This window comes from Trachurus japonicus, chromosome 3 (genome assembly GCF_045865225.1).
Source record: "Trachurus japonicus isolate A0001 chromosome 3, Traja_1.0".
Taxonomy (NCBI): domain Eukaryota; kingdom Metazoa; phylum Chordata; class Actinopteri; order Carangiformes; family Carangidae; genus Trachurus; species Trachurus japonicus.
In genome coordinates this window covers 11,557,930-11,573,354 of record NC_140909.1, presented here as the reverse complement: position 1 = coordinate 11,573,354, position 15,425 = coordinate 11,557,930, and the positions used below count along the sequence as shown (strand labels likewise).

Genomic DNA, 15,425 nt, shown 5'->3' with positions numbered 1-15,425 from the left:
GAAACAGTCAATCTCAGTGAATGTTGAGCAAACTAAGTAAAGTCAAAGTGAAATATCAAAAATAATTTGTGACAGATCTATCTATCAATACATTGATAAGACTGAAATGTCTTATCCATCTATGTCTAGCTTTGCATAAAGCATTGTTTTAGTAATAGAGCATATTTTAAAATGTTAGTTTTATCTTATTGAGTCCTTTACTTTACCTACTCTTAGTAATAGGGAGGCAGCACTCCACAGGTGAGGCTGTGACAGGGTGATGAGTTGTCTTCCAGGGCTCCTGTATAATGATGAGGTTCAACTTTAGCCTCCGTGTCTTCACTCCTGTCAGTTGCGGGTCTCCTCGTTCACCGCTGCCCCCGTGAACCTCGTAGTACTGTTGTAATGCAGCGTGCGTGGAGCTGCTCGAGAAGATACATGTCTGGGTAATAACTGTCACTCTGTGATTCAGGGATGCTGATCTATCTGCCTGCAGCCGACTCCTCTGACAGTCGCTGATTTACAATATTTGCAGTTTTTTTCTTTGCTGCTGACATTCGGCTGCGCGTCAGCGTACGCAGACGGCGCGTAGTTTGCCAGGAACATAACCTACTTGAGGGAGGCTGGAGGCTGGGTGAGTGTGGGAGTGAGTTAGAGACAGTAATTTTTTCCTCTGGTCCTGAGGGGTCTCCTTCTCTATATAAGGCTCTCGGAGCTGCACAGGAGTCACTCAGTTCCTATGAGCTTCAGGAACAGCGCCAACAAGCAGCAGCCCGGTGCTCTCACCAGGGAATAATCCGGACCGTTCTCTTACGCGCAGAGGAAACTCAAACAGTCCAGCATCTGGATACTCTCTAACTCACAGGTTAGTGATTATGCGAACTGACACACATTTTTCTGCAGCGTGTAGTTTTATATCGTCCAGTGCTTTAGTTAGGATTTGACTTTCCTGTGTTAAAGCCTCATGCACATCATCCTCTGAGCAGTGCAGCCTACCTGCCTGGTCTCATCTGCACACCAGACAGCTTTTGACTGACATGACGTTTCAGGTTTATTGATTCTACTCAGAATTTATGTCACCAACAACTCTGATATTTCGGTTGTGGGTTTGAAGCCATGCCTTGGCCAGAGAGGCTGTTGGCAAGACACTGCCATTCATTGTGAGTCTGTCTCCTTACCAAGGAAATGTCAATGGGAGAGCAGCAGCTCCCAAATGGAAAATACTATACAGGCAACAGACTGTGGGCTACTGAGCAAAGTAGAAAGTATTTTAATACCAATGCTTGATTTTAAATGATTAGAATAAGAAATATTTATTTTTCCAGGGGAAACCACTGGAGACTACAACAATTGCACAACTGTCAGTCTATAATGTGTGCTTTTCCATGTAAAAGTATTTATGAAAATGTACTTAAATCAGTCAGTCTATACTGTCCATGACTTGTGTTTACATTCAGCCTCATGGTGGGGTGGAGAGGAGGTCAGTCTCTTCTCCAGACCAGAAACAAGCCCACCAGATAGACTAGATGTGGACACGTGCGTGTTTCCAACTCTACTGCTCTGTCTGTCACTGGGGTATAGAATTCATGAGAGCCATGAGAAGGGCCCAGACGCAGAAGCTGGTAGCGGTTCAGTGTGAAAAGGGGGCACAGGGAGAAAGGAGAAGGGTGTGGTGCCTGGGCTGCCCGCTGGCTCACAGTGCCCAGAGCTGGCACAGCATGTTGACACAGAGCCGGTGCCAGACCTCAAGTCGTCTTTTCAGCCAGAGGGAAAGAGGTGAAGGGATTCAAGGATAAGAGCAACCAGTGCGTGCTGGAGCTTGGTTTATTTTTTGTCTTTCTGCTCTGATCACACTGACTGACTGGTTCTCTCTCTTTATAACAGTTTGGTTTAGCTTTAGTCTTGGGCGTTTTCCTTGTTTCCTCAGAGGGAGGTCAGATGCAGGGTCAGATACAGAGTGTTGCCCTTGCATGTGTCAGGAATGCTGGATTTCTTTTGTTCTCAAAGACAGTTCAGCAGGGTGACAGCTACTGATGAAGCCTTAATTATGTAACAGATATTCATGAAACTACATCATTTATGGTTAAATGCTCTTTGAAATATAAACTTCACCTGATCGCTAACGCTCATTCAGACAGAGTTCATCTTTTGGATATGGAAGTGAACAGGTTGATTATTTTTGATACAGATTATATTATTTTTCTGTTTATTAGAAAATAATCAAAACATAGATAGTATATTTAATGCTACATATACAGAAACTGGAGTTGGTAATCAGAGGGTCTGATAACAACACGTCTTAATAACTTGTGCTGAACATAATAATGTAGCCATTTCTGTGGTGCACAATATAGTGCAAGACAGTCGTCTTTGATGCATCACAGTATCTGTGCACTGGGAGGAAAGCATTTCTCTTAAATGTAGATCTATAGATGTTGTTATAGACTGTAACATACAACCACTAGTTTATTCAGTGATAGTGTACAATCTAATAGAGTCCAATACAACTGTTCTGACTGTAATGATCTGCTCACTTGTTGACAGAGGAGTCCACTCAACTCTAGGGTCATTGTTAAGCCTGGTGTTAGTGTGAGGAGAGATTGTATAGGATTTTATTATGTACAGATGAATTTACGATTTGTTCAACCCCATTTACTCGCATGTGAGTGAGAGGATATTTATAAGTCTTTCACAATACTGCGTTTCAACACTACAGCAACTGTACAGCCTCAAAATGATGAATCACATGAATAATTAATAATAACTCAACTTTAACAGAAGAAAAACAAAGCAAAGGAAGGACTTATTGCAGGGCAGTTCCTTTGGATTGCATCAGATTCAGAAGAAAAGTAGTAACAGTTTTTGGGAATTGGCCATAACTGCCAAACTGCAGTCTCATCAGAAAAGCAACAGAGGCAGGTGACAGCAACCGATGGAAAGTGTTGCTATGTTGATACTTTCTGATTTGATATATTTGGGGTACTTAGCAAAGAAAACATTTTTCTGTGTGCATTAAATTGATAACCTTGGTGGAGAAAGTGTTTCCTGCATTAGTTGAGTAACATCTACGCCCTTATTTTGTAATCTGTTCTACTTTATTGACTCACACAGCGGGGAAAAACTCATTAGACATTTCCTCTCTGCAGGTTGTGTCTGGGACTCCGAGGAGCGGCGTTCGCATAAAAACCCAAGTGTCTACTCCAGTCTTACAGTCCGACCCAGACAGCTGAAGTGTCGGAATGACCTGCGCTGCCATGAGCTGGCTCTCTGTCGTCTCCCTCTCCCTCCTGCTGTTGTGCATCAGGGACTCGGGCTCCCTCTTCCTGCCTGACTCCAAGGAGCTCAGGCAGCTGCTGAGCCGCTATGCAGAGGAGGAAGCAGACCAGAACGGCACCAGCAGCAACACGGCTGGCAATAGGACCCGTCGAGCCATCCGCTGGTCGGACCGTGAGGAGATCATCCAGCTGCACAACAAGCTGAGAGGCAGCGTCTACCCAACGGCCTCAAACATGGAGTATATGGTCAGACATGTCCTATTGCCCCAATGACCTATTTCAGTATTATTCTTCATTTACAATGATGCTTACATGTTCTTGACTTAACTTTTTGGCTTCACCTCACACAGAACTTCATTTCCAAGTGTCAGCAACACTTAGCTCTGAAATAAGGCTGGTAATTAGGCTTTAAGGTTTTATTCTGCTGAGAAGAGTGGTGTTGGTAGAGTAAAAACAACCTTTTCTCTCTGCTGGAAACATGCAGTCATGGCGGTGAGTTATTGCCAGCCTGCTGTGCTGCTCTTTTACAAGGAGGATAATAATGCTGACTCTGTCCTACCTGCAAACAGCTCAGAGCCGGAGAAGACAGGACGGCGAGGGAGGGCTTTGGTCATGGGAGAGACAGAGGAAATAGGACTTAAACAGGAAAATTATGGGACAACGTGGCACATCAATGGGTGAAAAAAGGAGAGGGATTATTGTTGAGACAGAGAAAGTTATTGAAAACCGCGAGGTCCATAAAGTTGAGAGAAGCAGTGGTGGCCTGTGTGTCTCTGGAGTGTGGTTAAAGCCTGGGAGGAAAGTGTCTGTAGATTTACTCTGCCGGCTGCTGCTCTCTCAAATTCCAGCAAACAAGCAGCTTGTGTGTGTGTTTGTGTTGGTGTATGGCTGTTTGGGGTTACAGCGGTGTCTGTGTGCGAATGTTTAAGCGACCACCAAAAGGCTGGAAATTTACTGAGGAGATGTGCTTTGAGGGGCCACGGCTGTACGGCAGTCCTCCCTCCATTCATAGCAAACCCCTCCACGGCGGGAGTCAGGTGTCTTCTCCGCTTTCCAGCCTTCTCTCCAACACCGTAAAGAAACCCCTCTCAGGAAATGTGGATAATTCAGCTGTGATTGCTGGAGATTTGTAGTGGACCAGGGCCAGGCGCCAGCTGCTCCGCTCAGATGTCACCGTCTAAGGTTAATGTTGTACTTGTGTCCAGCTCAGTTTCACCTCACTGGGAAGGAAGGAAGTGCAGGAGCAGAGGCCTTGAGCAGGTTGTGGTTAGATATCTACTGAGTCAGAACAAGATGTGGATTATACTATCCCATATTGTGGCGGATTATGCAGGTGCATATTGTAGCCTACCACAGGTGTAAAAAAAGAAAAAAAAAAGTAAATTCTTTGTAGAAAAACTTGTTTTATTTGATGTGTCCAGGTGTGGGACGATGAGCTGGAGCGTTCTTCCACTCACTGGGCGGGGCAGTGTCAGTGGGACCACGGACCTAAAGACCTGCTGATGTCTATTGGACAGAACCTGGCTGTTCACTGGGGCAGGTGAGACATAACACACACACACATCCTGAATATATAATACAGTCTGGGCTGAGTTTCCGGTTTCAAAGCAAATTATTGACATCTCACCTTGAAACAGAGGATGATTTCACCTGACTTGGGTGATCCCTGACTTGTTTTTTTTCTCTCACACCATCATGATGTTTTTTCATTTGCAATTTTGGGTGACTGCGTTTTCTTTTTTTTTTGGCTTTGCCATGACATTTGCCACAGGTGTTGTTTTATAATTACCTCTCACATTAGCTATGGTGCCATGATCAGGTTTTTATGTTCTCTTTTTGAGCGAGTGTCTGCAAAATGATTGACACAACAGCCACAACTGTACTTTGTGTTTATTTCTTAAAAGTGTGCTAACAGACTAAAACTTATACCTGCTTGACATAGTTATTCAGCATTTAGCTGAAAGGACCTCTATTCTAATGCACAATCTTACCAAACCTTTAACATTCATCTGTGCACAAATACATACTCATCAGCAGGTCATTTCTTTGACTTCTGTTTTAATTACCGTAAGTACTTTCTCAACAGTCAGTGTTGCAAGAGGAAACCGTTCCTTGTAAATCATAGACATGAGTTTCGGCAAAAAACTATTAGTCAAATCCACTTTGAATCGATCTGCTTCTTTAAAAAAATAAAAAATCTTGATCCACTGATTTGCAGTGCCAGCGTGGGTCGTACTACTCAGTGCTAGCATTTTAAGGCTGATGTTTGTGTGAATGAGTGTGTGTCCGAGCAGACACCAGACACAGTAGGCCTCTGTGTATGACAGCGTGTGGCTATCGCAGCAGGTGCCCTTCCAGGAATCTGCTCTCATTCTCACAGGCCCTTTCCTCCCTCCCCTCTTTTCTCCTTTTCTTCCTTTGCCAACAAACCTTTTTTTTTTTAACTCCCCCTCTACTCTCCACTTATAAGCTCAGCACTTTTCAATACCGTAAAAAGACATGTTTATAATAAGAGCAAGAACTGATTTGTTAGGCAGTGGAGCCATGTTTAGATTTGCTCTGATTGTTTTGTTTTTTTTTTAACCTGATTTGATTTCCCCTGTTATGGAGGGGAGCAGACTGCTGTTCTATGTGCCAGGTCAAATTCAGACTCATCTCTTGAGGCCTGGAGGGGGGGGGGGGGGGAGGAGGAGGAGGGGTGGTGGTGGTGGGGGGGAGTTCAAGCAGTGTTTTTCAAGTCAAGCCAAAGCACCTGGCAGCTCCTTCAGATATTTCCCTTTATGCCCCCCAGTACCTGGATGGCCTGTGACTGAGACTACTGTTTGTCTGTCTGTCTGCGTGTGTTTGTTTATTTGTGTGTGTCTGTGCATGGGCTCCACAGATACCGCTCTCCTGCTTTCCACGTCCAGGCCTGGTACGATGAGGTGAAAGACTATACCTATCCCTACCCCCACGAGTGCAATCCCTGGTGTCCAGACCGCTGCTCGGGGCCCATGTGTACCCACTATACCCAGGTGAGACAGATCACACAGAAATGAAGGCGGGAAGAGTTGAGGTGAAGGAGTTCGTGAAAAACTTTGACAGACGAAAAATAGGTTAAATGGGAGCTGCTGCACTTATTTTACACATCAAAGACTTTTATGGCTCCAGAAAAGCTGTGTGAAGTCTGATAAACTGCCTAAGATAACAGTCCTGAATGTGTGAGTTTAAGCAGTTGTATTGTGGGTAATGTAGGCATCAGATGTTTGCAAGCAAGAAGGCACACACTAATTAACAATATCTCTGGTTCTGCTGCTTTGACTTAATTCTCCATCATAAATCTGAAGTTTGGCATCCTGTTTGATTGGTGTCATTTTAGTCTGAATTATATTTTTCAATTTCCAGTCTTTATGCTATATTAAATAATAAATAATAAAAAGTGTTTAGTATCAGGTCATGTGCCTTTTTTTTTTTTTTTAAATCTGTGAGACAATATTAGACTACAACACGTGGTGGACACCCTGTATGATATTTCACAGTATTTATGGGTGTTGCGGTGTGACTGAGGGGTTAAATGACAGGTGTGCATATAGTAACTTGTAAACAGTAAAAGTTTAGAGAGATAAATAGAAAATCAGTTGCAAATAATGGGAATGAAGGAGACTGAGGGGACAAGAAAGAAGAGTTGAAGATGAGATGAGAAAATGAAGAAATCAATCAAATGAAAAGGAAACAGCGATGGGTGAGCTGGCGTGTTTTTCCTCTAGACTTTACTTTGTAGCTGCTGGGATGAGTTTACAGAAGCATCCAGGCTCCTCCCTCTGCCTTCACCCTGAAACCTGATCGCTGTCATCTGGTAGTCATTTCCAGACACACCAGACATCCCTCGCTGCTTGACCTGGATTCTTTTGAAGATGCTGCAGAGAGGGGGACAGTGCCAAAAAGCAGCATCATCACCTTGTCTCTGTCTTTCATTTGCTGGATGTCCGGATGTATCTGCAATCCAGGCAGTCATAGCCCATTACTACCCCTACAGAGAAATGGAAGACCCTTTGGAGTTAGAGACTGCATTGTGCTGAGCTACCAGCACTCAGCACACATCGGTCTATGTGCTGACTCACTGCTTCCAGTGGCCTCTAACTCTACCAGGAAAAAGATGAACATTCCTGAGGAGGGAGAGCGCACATGTTTGAGAGTTGGGGAGGAAAGTGAGGAGGAGTTATGGAACATGCTGTGTGTTGTATTCGTTGTCAAATGGCACATCATTCATCTGTAACACTACTGCAGCAGCCCTCCGTTTAATAAGGCGTTTTATTTTAACTTGGACGGTCTCGGGCCCACGCTGACCGTTTTTTCCACTTCTAACTGGATGATGAAAATGATCGTGATTGTGTCACGGAGGGCAAACTGGGTTCACACTTCATGTGCATTGGACTGGGTCAGAATAACAGACCAGGCACTACTGGTCGTCCCAGAGGCCACATTAACCGTGACTGCGAGCCTAGTTTCTTCCTCTGAAATGATTGATTGAACCATAGCTGGTGAGAAACGTGAGTCAGGACGTCCAGGCTATAAGCTAACACAGTAGTTAACTCTGCTATAATATGTCTGTTCTTGCAGTAAGTGTTTGTGCTAACTCTGGCCATTCCTCCATTTCCTTCTTCACAGCTGGTCTGGGCAACCACTAGCCGAGTGGGCTGTGCTGTGCACGTGTGCCCCAGGATGGACGTGTGGGGTGAAATATGGGAGAACTCCGTTTACCTTGTGTGCAACTATTCCCCAAAGTAAGATCAGTATTCCCTCATGTTTCACCGTTCACCAACACCTCCGTTCTGGAGATTTTTGTTTACATTCCTCCTCCATAAACTGCTGACAAACGCTACACTGCGTGCTCCTAATATAGCTCCACTGCCAATATGCAGCACTAAATGTTTGAGAGGTTTCTATAACATATTGCTGCCATTAAAATTCCTCCATAAGTCAGAATAGAAAAATAATAATGAAGCACAGGGAAAGAAAAATAAAAGCAGAGCTGGCGTTTGTTTTCCAGACAGCCCACAGGATGTAATTGCCTGAGAGACAACGAGGAGTGTGGGACTAATGACTTCTAGGAGTGTGTTGACCATGAGCAAAGAGTGCTGAAGTAATTACACGGCTATGTGCCCAGTGATGCCTGACTGATGATTAATTTCCACCTTAGTCAAACTATCCATTGTGCTCTACTTCTGCAGGGGCAACTGGATTGGAGAGGCCCCATACCAACATGGCCGCCCTTGTTCCCAATGCCCCCCCAGCTATGGAGGAGGATGTAGGAATAACCTGTGCTACAAAGGTGAGAGAACACAAGTGGTTTTTTTCATTCCAAGATGTTGAAATTAAATGTCAAACTTCTGCTAACCCGAGCCCCATCTGTTTATTGATCAGTGGACTCCCAGCGCTCAGAGACAGAGGACATGAATGAGGTGGAGAAGCCTCAGGTTCCATTGCTGCCTCGTACCACAGCCAAACCTGTCGTCAGACCTAAACCCTCCACTCCGAAGAAACCCGTGTCCAAACCGTTCACCCCGAAGCTTACCACACCAAGGACACCAGCCTCAAGGCCTACCAGCAACAACTTCTTAGGTAATTTAGAGCGATCATTCACAACAACCTTAAACCTCTATGTTTGTGTGCATTGCTTCACTTTTGTTTTTTGTCTTTTGTGTTTCCTGCAGCTCAAAACATTAAGTGTGAGACTAGACTGCGAGATAAGTGCAAAGGAGCGACCTGCAACAGGTCAGGGAATCTAACTGAATGAATTACAATATATAGCTGGCTTTGGATATATCGTATTGTGTGTCAACTCACTCTCATCTCCAACAACAGATATGTTTGTCCAGCTAACTGCATGAATAAGAAAGGAAAGGTCTGGGGAACTCTCTACTATGATGTGGTGAGTCTGCCCAGCATAAACAGCAAACACTGCATCATCATGTAGCAATTACGTAATACTGTGAATGAATATTGATATCCCTCGTTTTTTTCTCATCTCAGCAATCAAGTATTTGCCGAGCTGCTATTCATTTTGGTGTGATTGACAACAACGGAGGACTGGTCGACATCACAAGGATGGAGAAGCTTCCATTCTTTGTCAGAGCCACAAAAAATGGCATCGAGTCTCTCAGGTAGACATCTGTAATATCTGTGCTTGGGGGGAAATCCCATTTACTGATGCAGCACTTATAAAATCCTTTCCCTGCTTTTACGATGCACATTTTGCGCAATAATGGATTTTCACCATTTGTTTTCCTGATTTTCTAAACACTGTGATGACTTTTCCAGCAAATATAAACCGGGCAACGCATTTGTGGTGGCCAAAGTGGAAGGTATGTGGATCACTATTTGAGTCATGGCTCTATAAAAAATACATGTATCAGGAGTATTAACAGCTTTTCTCTTTCTCTGTGACAGAGACGACTGCAGACTGCTACACCACAGTGGCTGAAATCTGCCCTTTCAAAAAACCCTACTCCCACTGCCCCAGGTGCCTTTTCACACCCACTGTCTGATTACTCACTGAAGCATCATATCATAAGTCAATATAGTTTTACACGCATTTGTAAAATAAACTTAATTCTGTGAATATAACCATCATCTGCTCCTTCAAATGCATACTAACTTTAAATTTCTTCCTCAGGATCTTCTGTCCAACTAACTGCAAGACTCAGCCGTCTTACTGGTCACCTGTTATTGGAAACAACATCTACACAGATGTAAGTTAAACAAGTATCTGTATCTGTATGTTCCAAGTGAACCACGAGTCAGAGCAGAGGTCCTGGCCCTCCAGTTCTGTGCTATTTATTTTTAAAGGTACTTATGGCCTATTAGTTCAGATGGAAAACATTGGATATGTAAATCTGTATCATGGTAAGGTCAGAGCGACTCTGCAGGGTTTGTGATGCGTGGTAGCTATGGAAAGCCATTGAATCACAACCTGAATTTGGCTCATGGAGAATGGGAGTAATGGTGAGGTAAGCCAGAGACTGCCAGGGATGTAATACACTCAGAGACTGACTAACATGTTATCTCAGAGTAAGGATTTGTCTCACCAAACATGCCCAAGAATGTGATGAAGTCTCGGGCTCTGAATGTGTTTCAACTGTGGTGTAGAGACTGGATGTTGGTTAAACTTGAGACATAAACTATCTGGTTAGAAATGTGGGAGGGCTGTATGGGCAGTGTAAAGTGTGTTTGGACTAGAAATGAATGATCTGCATGAATCTGCTCCAGACTGTTGATAAGAGTTCATGCTCTGTTGTGGTGGAGCCAGACTTCTGGCTGAGATTGTGAAATGAACACTTGAGTGTGTGTGTGTGTATGTGCTTACATGTGTCTGTGAATTACTGCCCAATACAGCAGCAAACAATAAGGGAATTACAAAATACTCATGTGGAGACAAATGTATTCTCCCCCTCTTAAATGTCTTTCTCAACTTCCACACATTCTCTTCACAGAACTCCAGTATTTGTAAAGCAGCCATCCATGCAGGGGTAATCAAAGCAGATGGTGGTTTTGTTGATGTTCTGCCACTGGACAAGAGAAAGAGCTACATTGGAGTCCTGAAAAATGGCATCCAGTCTGAAAGGTACTGCTCGGTTATTTTTCACATTATTTTTTACTGAACTTTTCTTTCTAGATGAGAATTGTTGCACAAAAACACAAAATACAAAGACAGATGGGTCAGGCATTGTATCAAACATTTGCATGGACATAGCTTGAATTCCAGAAATGTATGTTCCTTGCAGTCTCGTTGTAGAGTATTTTAAAGAGGCTGTGTCTAAAAATGATATCAACTATGCTTAGACATGCTGTGACAACTTCCATCAGCAAGCAACTATTTGTTTAGTAGCCACAAAACTGCCAAAACTCTTTGGCTGTGATGTAAGGGAATATGTTCACTGGTGCTAAAATAAAAAAACAAGAAACTTGTAGTAAAATAACACAAGTAACACTGACAAGAGAATCTGAAATATGACAGAGAAAGGTGTTTTTACTCATTTGACTCTAACGTGATTTATGTGTCCTGTAATATTGCATGTAGTGGGTTCCCTGCGTGCACGCCATGTTTCTCACATCACTCTCATGTCTGTGGCTGGCTCCAGTGGACTGAGCTTGGGCAGAGAAGCCCTTGTGGCCAGTTCTGCTGGCATGTGGGGTTGTAAGAGTAATGGTGTGGTTTGGTGTGTGGATGGGCCACACATGGGATCTGTGCTTACTTTACCCAGGCATTTCAATTGAGTGTGCAAAGTGCTGAGTTGCCAAAAATAATCCAAGTCTGATTCTATGAAATCTAATGCAAAGCTGCGAAGGCCCCACTCATGGCACCGGGATAGGAGGTCAAACTGCTGAGTGAGAGTCCGTGCCATGTGCCAGCATCATGGCAGGGTGGGCAGGTTGGACTGGACTCTGTTGCTGGGGAAGTAATCACAGCGTATCCTATTACCCGAGGATGGAAATGCTGTCAGCCACTTAGTGCTTTCCTATAAGGATAATTATCTGTGATGTGATACCAATCGCGCTGGCCTATCACGATTATTGATCATGGCAGAGATTCAAGGTTTTCTCCACTGATGAACTAATTACAAAGTTGTTAAGTTTAACACATGTGGTAGCTGGAAAGGTCATTCTCAGAAATACGGCAACTGTGAGTCATACTGCCAATCGGTCATTTGTCGGATTCTTTTCCAAAGATGCTGTGAACAACATGATGGTGCAATTTTTTATGGATTTGGCTGCAGGGAAGACTTGGGCAATACAAAAAAAGGACTTGTTTATATATGAGGACATGTTTTTATTGGGATTAAAGGGGAATTCCATCTATTTTATACCTTAAATTCAGTTTAATTGTTACAGAAAGAACATTTCATGGCGTTATCTTAGTTTGCGCCTTAGGATGGAGGTGAGCAGCTTGAAAGAAGTGGGTATTTAGTAGGCACAGAAGGTGTAATGAAAGATACTACTGGTTGCATAGAAGAGGATCCAGTGCTTTTGGAGCTGAACTTTGAAATGTTCAGCTCAGATAAACTGCTGTTTCAGTTTTGTCTAGTTCCCAAAACTAACTTGTTTTCTGTATCGTCTGTTTGCAGCAGGAGCAACACAGAGGGAGGCTCCTTCCGACTCTTTGCTGTGAGGGAGTGAGGCTTCGGTTGAGAAGTTCAAAGACCAACAGAGTCACCTCAGCTGCCCTTGAAGAGCAGGAAGTGCCCGCAGGTTGGATACCAAGGCTGTTCATCTGTCTCCGTGTCTTACAGTAAATGGAAACAGAGCGTCCCAGTAGATTGAAAGACACTTTCCCCTCCTAGTTATCAAACTGTAGCCACCCAGTAAAAGTAACTGTCCGATATCTTAATGAACTTTAATTTTGTCTCATCTTGTAACTCCAGAGATGGATATTCCTTAGACATACTTCATCTGTGAATACAGGATGTTTCGTTTGTTTATATACATTATGATGCATTGAACAGCTGGTGCTGGAAGTTTTACATAAAGTACTGTGTTTACATTGATGTTCTTATTACAAATATAAGTTGATTTCATACACAGGAATGTATACTGATCACACTGTATTTAATCATTGTGTACAGAATATATGATATTTTGTTTGTTTTAAAAATGGAGTACCATATATTAACATTATTATGTTCAATTATGATTTTTTTTTTTATTGCTGCCTTCTTCCTCTTTCTCTGGATAATATTTGCTTTCCTGCTCCTGAAAATTTAGACTGTGAAATCAAATCTAAGTCTAAATTGTATTTATAAATTAAGAGGTGTGCTCATTGTGAGGTGGGCTGTTTTGTTTAATGGGTAGAGCAGGACTTGGGCAGACATAAAGAGAGAGGACACAGTATGGTAAATGAAAGTGTATTCAGGCAGCAGGCACTGCAACAGGGAAATAATGTCTCCCCTGAGGAGGCTGGAGTCACTTCAGTGCCAGATATGTGAGACTAATGAAGGTCACTGTGTAGTGTGTGATAGTTAGTGGAGATGGGCCTTCTGAATGGGGGCAATATTCTGGACAATCACAGACAGCAGATATGTTTATAATAATGAGCTTAATATGCCATTTTATATTTATTGTTGCTTAGTGCTTTTCTTGTTTCTTTTTTTCTCTGGCTCCTCTAAGATAAACAAAAATGCTAAATTCGTCCCCTCCCCACCAGACAGATGAATGTGTACATTTTTTCAGGTACAAAGAGATTTTTTTTTTTTTTTAGAAAACAGGCCATAACAATCAAACTGTAGTTTATGCACTATGGAACAAACTACACTACAGTATGCAGTGACAGCAGGAGACAGACTCTGTGCTGGACTGAGGCGCTGTGCCAAATATTTTTGCTTTGTACACTTACAACTCTAAACTGTTTCTCTTGTGCCACATAAATGAGAAACAAATGAAACAAATGTAATGTGCAGTTCATCCTGCAGGATTGTCACAGTCCTTAAACCCACTAGACGCATTAGAGTACCATTAAATCTTAAATCTCTCTACCTGTTCCTTAAACACTTCAAAGTAAAAGCCAAGACAAAATGACTAACTTCAAATCTTTTCCGTCAAGATTATTTAATCTTTATCTCTTTATTCTACCTCAGTCCTATCGCTGCGCTAGGCATTTACGTCTTTTCTATATGGGAATTTTTATGGGAAAATTTAAAGGTTTTGTAAAATTATGCAAACTGTAAATACTATGATTTCGTTTTTGAAACATCTTCTATGCAATAATATTATAATTAAAATGTGTGAATTTATTTCTGTTGTCTTGGTCATTTTGTTTTTATACAGGTGTTGGATAGGTTTTTTATTATTTTTGTCACAATTTGAAAATAAAGTTTGCCTTATAATACAACTGAACGTTCTTTTGTGTCGTTTCATCATCATCTTTTCTTAAATATCACTTGATGGAGCCACATGATATTTAGGAAATGCACAGATGATATTTCAAGGTTTTTGAGAACATCTTTCTCATTTTTTTTACAGAGCACTTCAGGTCATATTCATTCAAAAAGAGTAATTTTATTTTAAATTAAGTACAGTATTTGATATTTTATTTACTCATAATACTCATGCTCTTTCATAATGTATTTCCCAATTGTATATTAATGTAGTGTAATAATAATAATAATAATAATAATAAATTTGATTTGTAAAGCACTTTTCATAAAGTAATCTCAAAGTGCTACAGTAATAGTCTACTAGGGATAGGGTTACTCAATTAGGGTAAGGGTTAGTTAGTTAACATTTGGATTAGTCTACTGGGGTTTGGGATAATTGGTTCGTCTACTGGGGTTAGGTTTTGTCAGTTAGGGTTTGGGGCCTGAAACATCACTGAGAAAGGTACTGTATAATATCTTTCCACCTTTAGTGTTTTCTCTTTGGTTAAGTTAAACTCTCATCCTGAAGTCTTTAAAGCCCCATGCAGTGTGTAACTCCTCTTGTTGTCTGTTCACAAAAATCGATTATTTCGTCCAAAAGTATGTTTCATTAATTAGTAATTACCCCCATCAACAAACTGAAGTGCTCTGGTAACCTTTGAATAGAGCTGGTAAGCTCAACGCAGGCTGCCATGTGGTGCTGCCATCTTTTACATTCAGTGGCAGCGTGTAAACCACAAAAACACTGACTCACCGGAGACACCGGAGCGGTCGGCTCTGGGAGAATCGATCGAGGTCGAGGTGGCCTCACCACGGTGTAGTGTGAGAAAGGATGAAGGGTCACACTTCTGCTGCATTCACATGGAATCAGGCAGACGGCAGTCGGCCAACAAACCAGATGTCATTTTAGTCAACGAGAGAAAGCCAGTAAAATATGGGTAAGGTAAACAATACGACATCGCCATGACAACATATTTTCACATGTGTATATTTTTGCCTCGTGCTGATGGACCAGTTGTTTACATAGATGCTTGTTTATCCCATTACGTGCAGCGGCTGTCATCCCTATGCCGTCTGCCCAATTCCAGGTGAATGCAGCATAAGAATACGATTGAGTTGAGTAATTCCTACAAAATGTCCCTTTAAAGAATAGTTAAAAACTAATGGGCTTGATTAATCCACTGTAGGGTTAGGGTTAGTCAGTTAGAGGTAAACTAATCTCAACCAGGGTTAGAGGTAATCTCAACCAAGATGACCTCTCACCTACATGACGTAAGTGACT

General features: G+C 42.3%; 1 protein-coding gene across 1 annotated transcript; it reads left to right on the top strand.

The window, feature by feature from the left end:
- Window positions 1–458: 458 nt before the first annotated feature.
- crispld2 (cysteine-rich secretory protein LCCL domain containing 2) lies at window positions 459–14,113 on the top strand. Its single transcript, XM_085761406.1, has 15 exons — window positions 459–844; window positions 3,126–3,500; window positions 4,676–4,794; window positions 6,136–6,268; window positions 7,902–8,017; window positions 8,465–8,565; window positions 8,658–8,855; window positions 8,948–9,008; window positions 9,099–9,165; window positions 9,267–9,397; window positions 9,555–9,598; window positions 9,684–9,756; window positions 9,910–9,985; window positions 10,727–10,857; window positions 12,359–14,113. Exons 2-15 carry the CDS (start codon window positions 3,219–3,221, stop codon window positions 12,408–12,410), a joined length of 1,584 nt encoding a protein of 527 aa, XP_085617532.1. The 5' UTR covers window positions 459–844; window positions 3,126–3,218; the 3' UTR covers window positions 12,411–14,113.
- The last annotated feature ends 1,312 nt before the right edge of the window (window positions 14,114–15,425 follow it).

Bases quoted from the DNA above. Each gene is read 5' to 3' on its own strand.
- crispld2 (XM_085761406.1), top strand. From the start codon at position 3,219: ATGACCTGCGCTGCCATGAGCTGGCTCTCTGTCGTCTCCCTCTCCCTC. The intron at 8,018-8,464 runs GTAAGATCAGTA...CTACTTCTGCAG, and splicing joins GTGTGCAACTATTCCCCAAA to GGGCAACTGGATTGGAGAGG. The intron at 10,858-12,358 runs GTACTGCTCGGT...GTCTGTTTGCAG, and splicing joins AATGGCATCCAGTCTGAAAG to CAGGAGCAACACAGAGGGAG.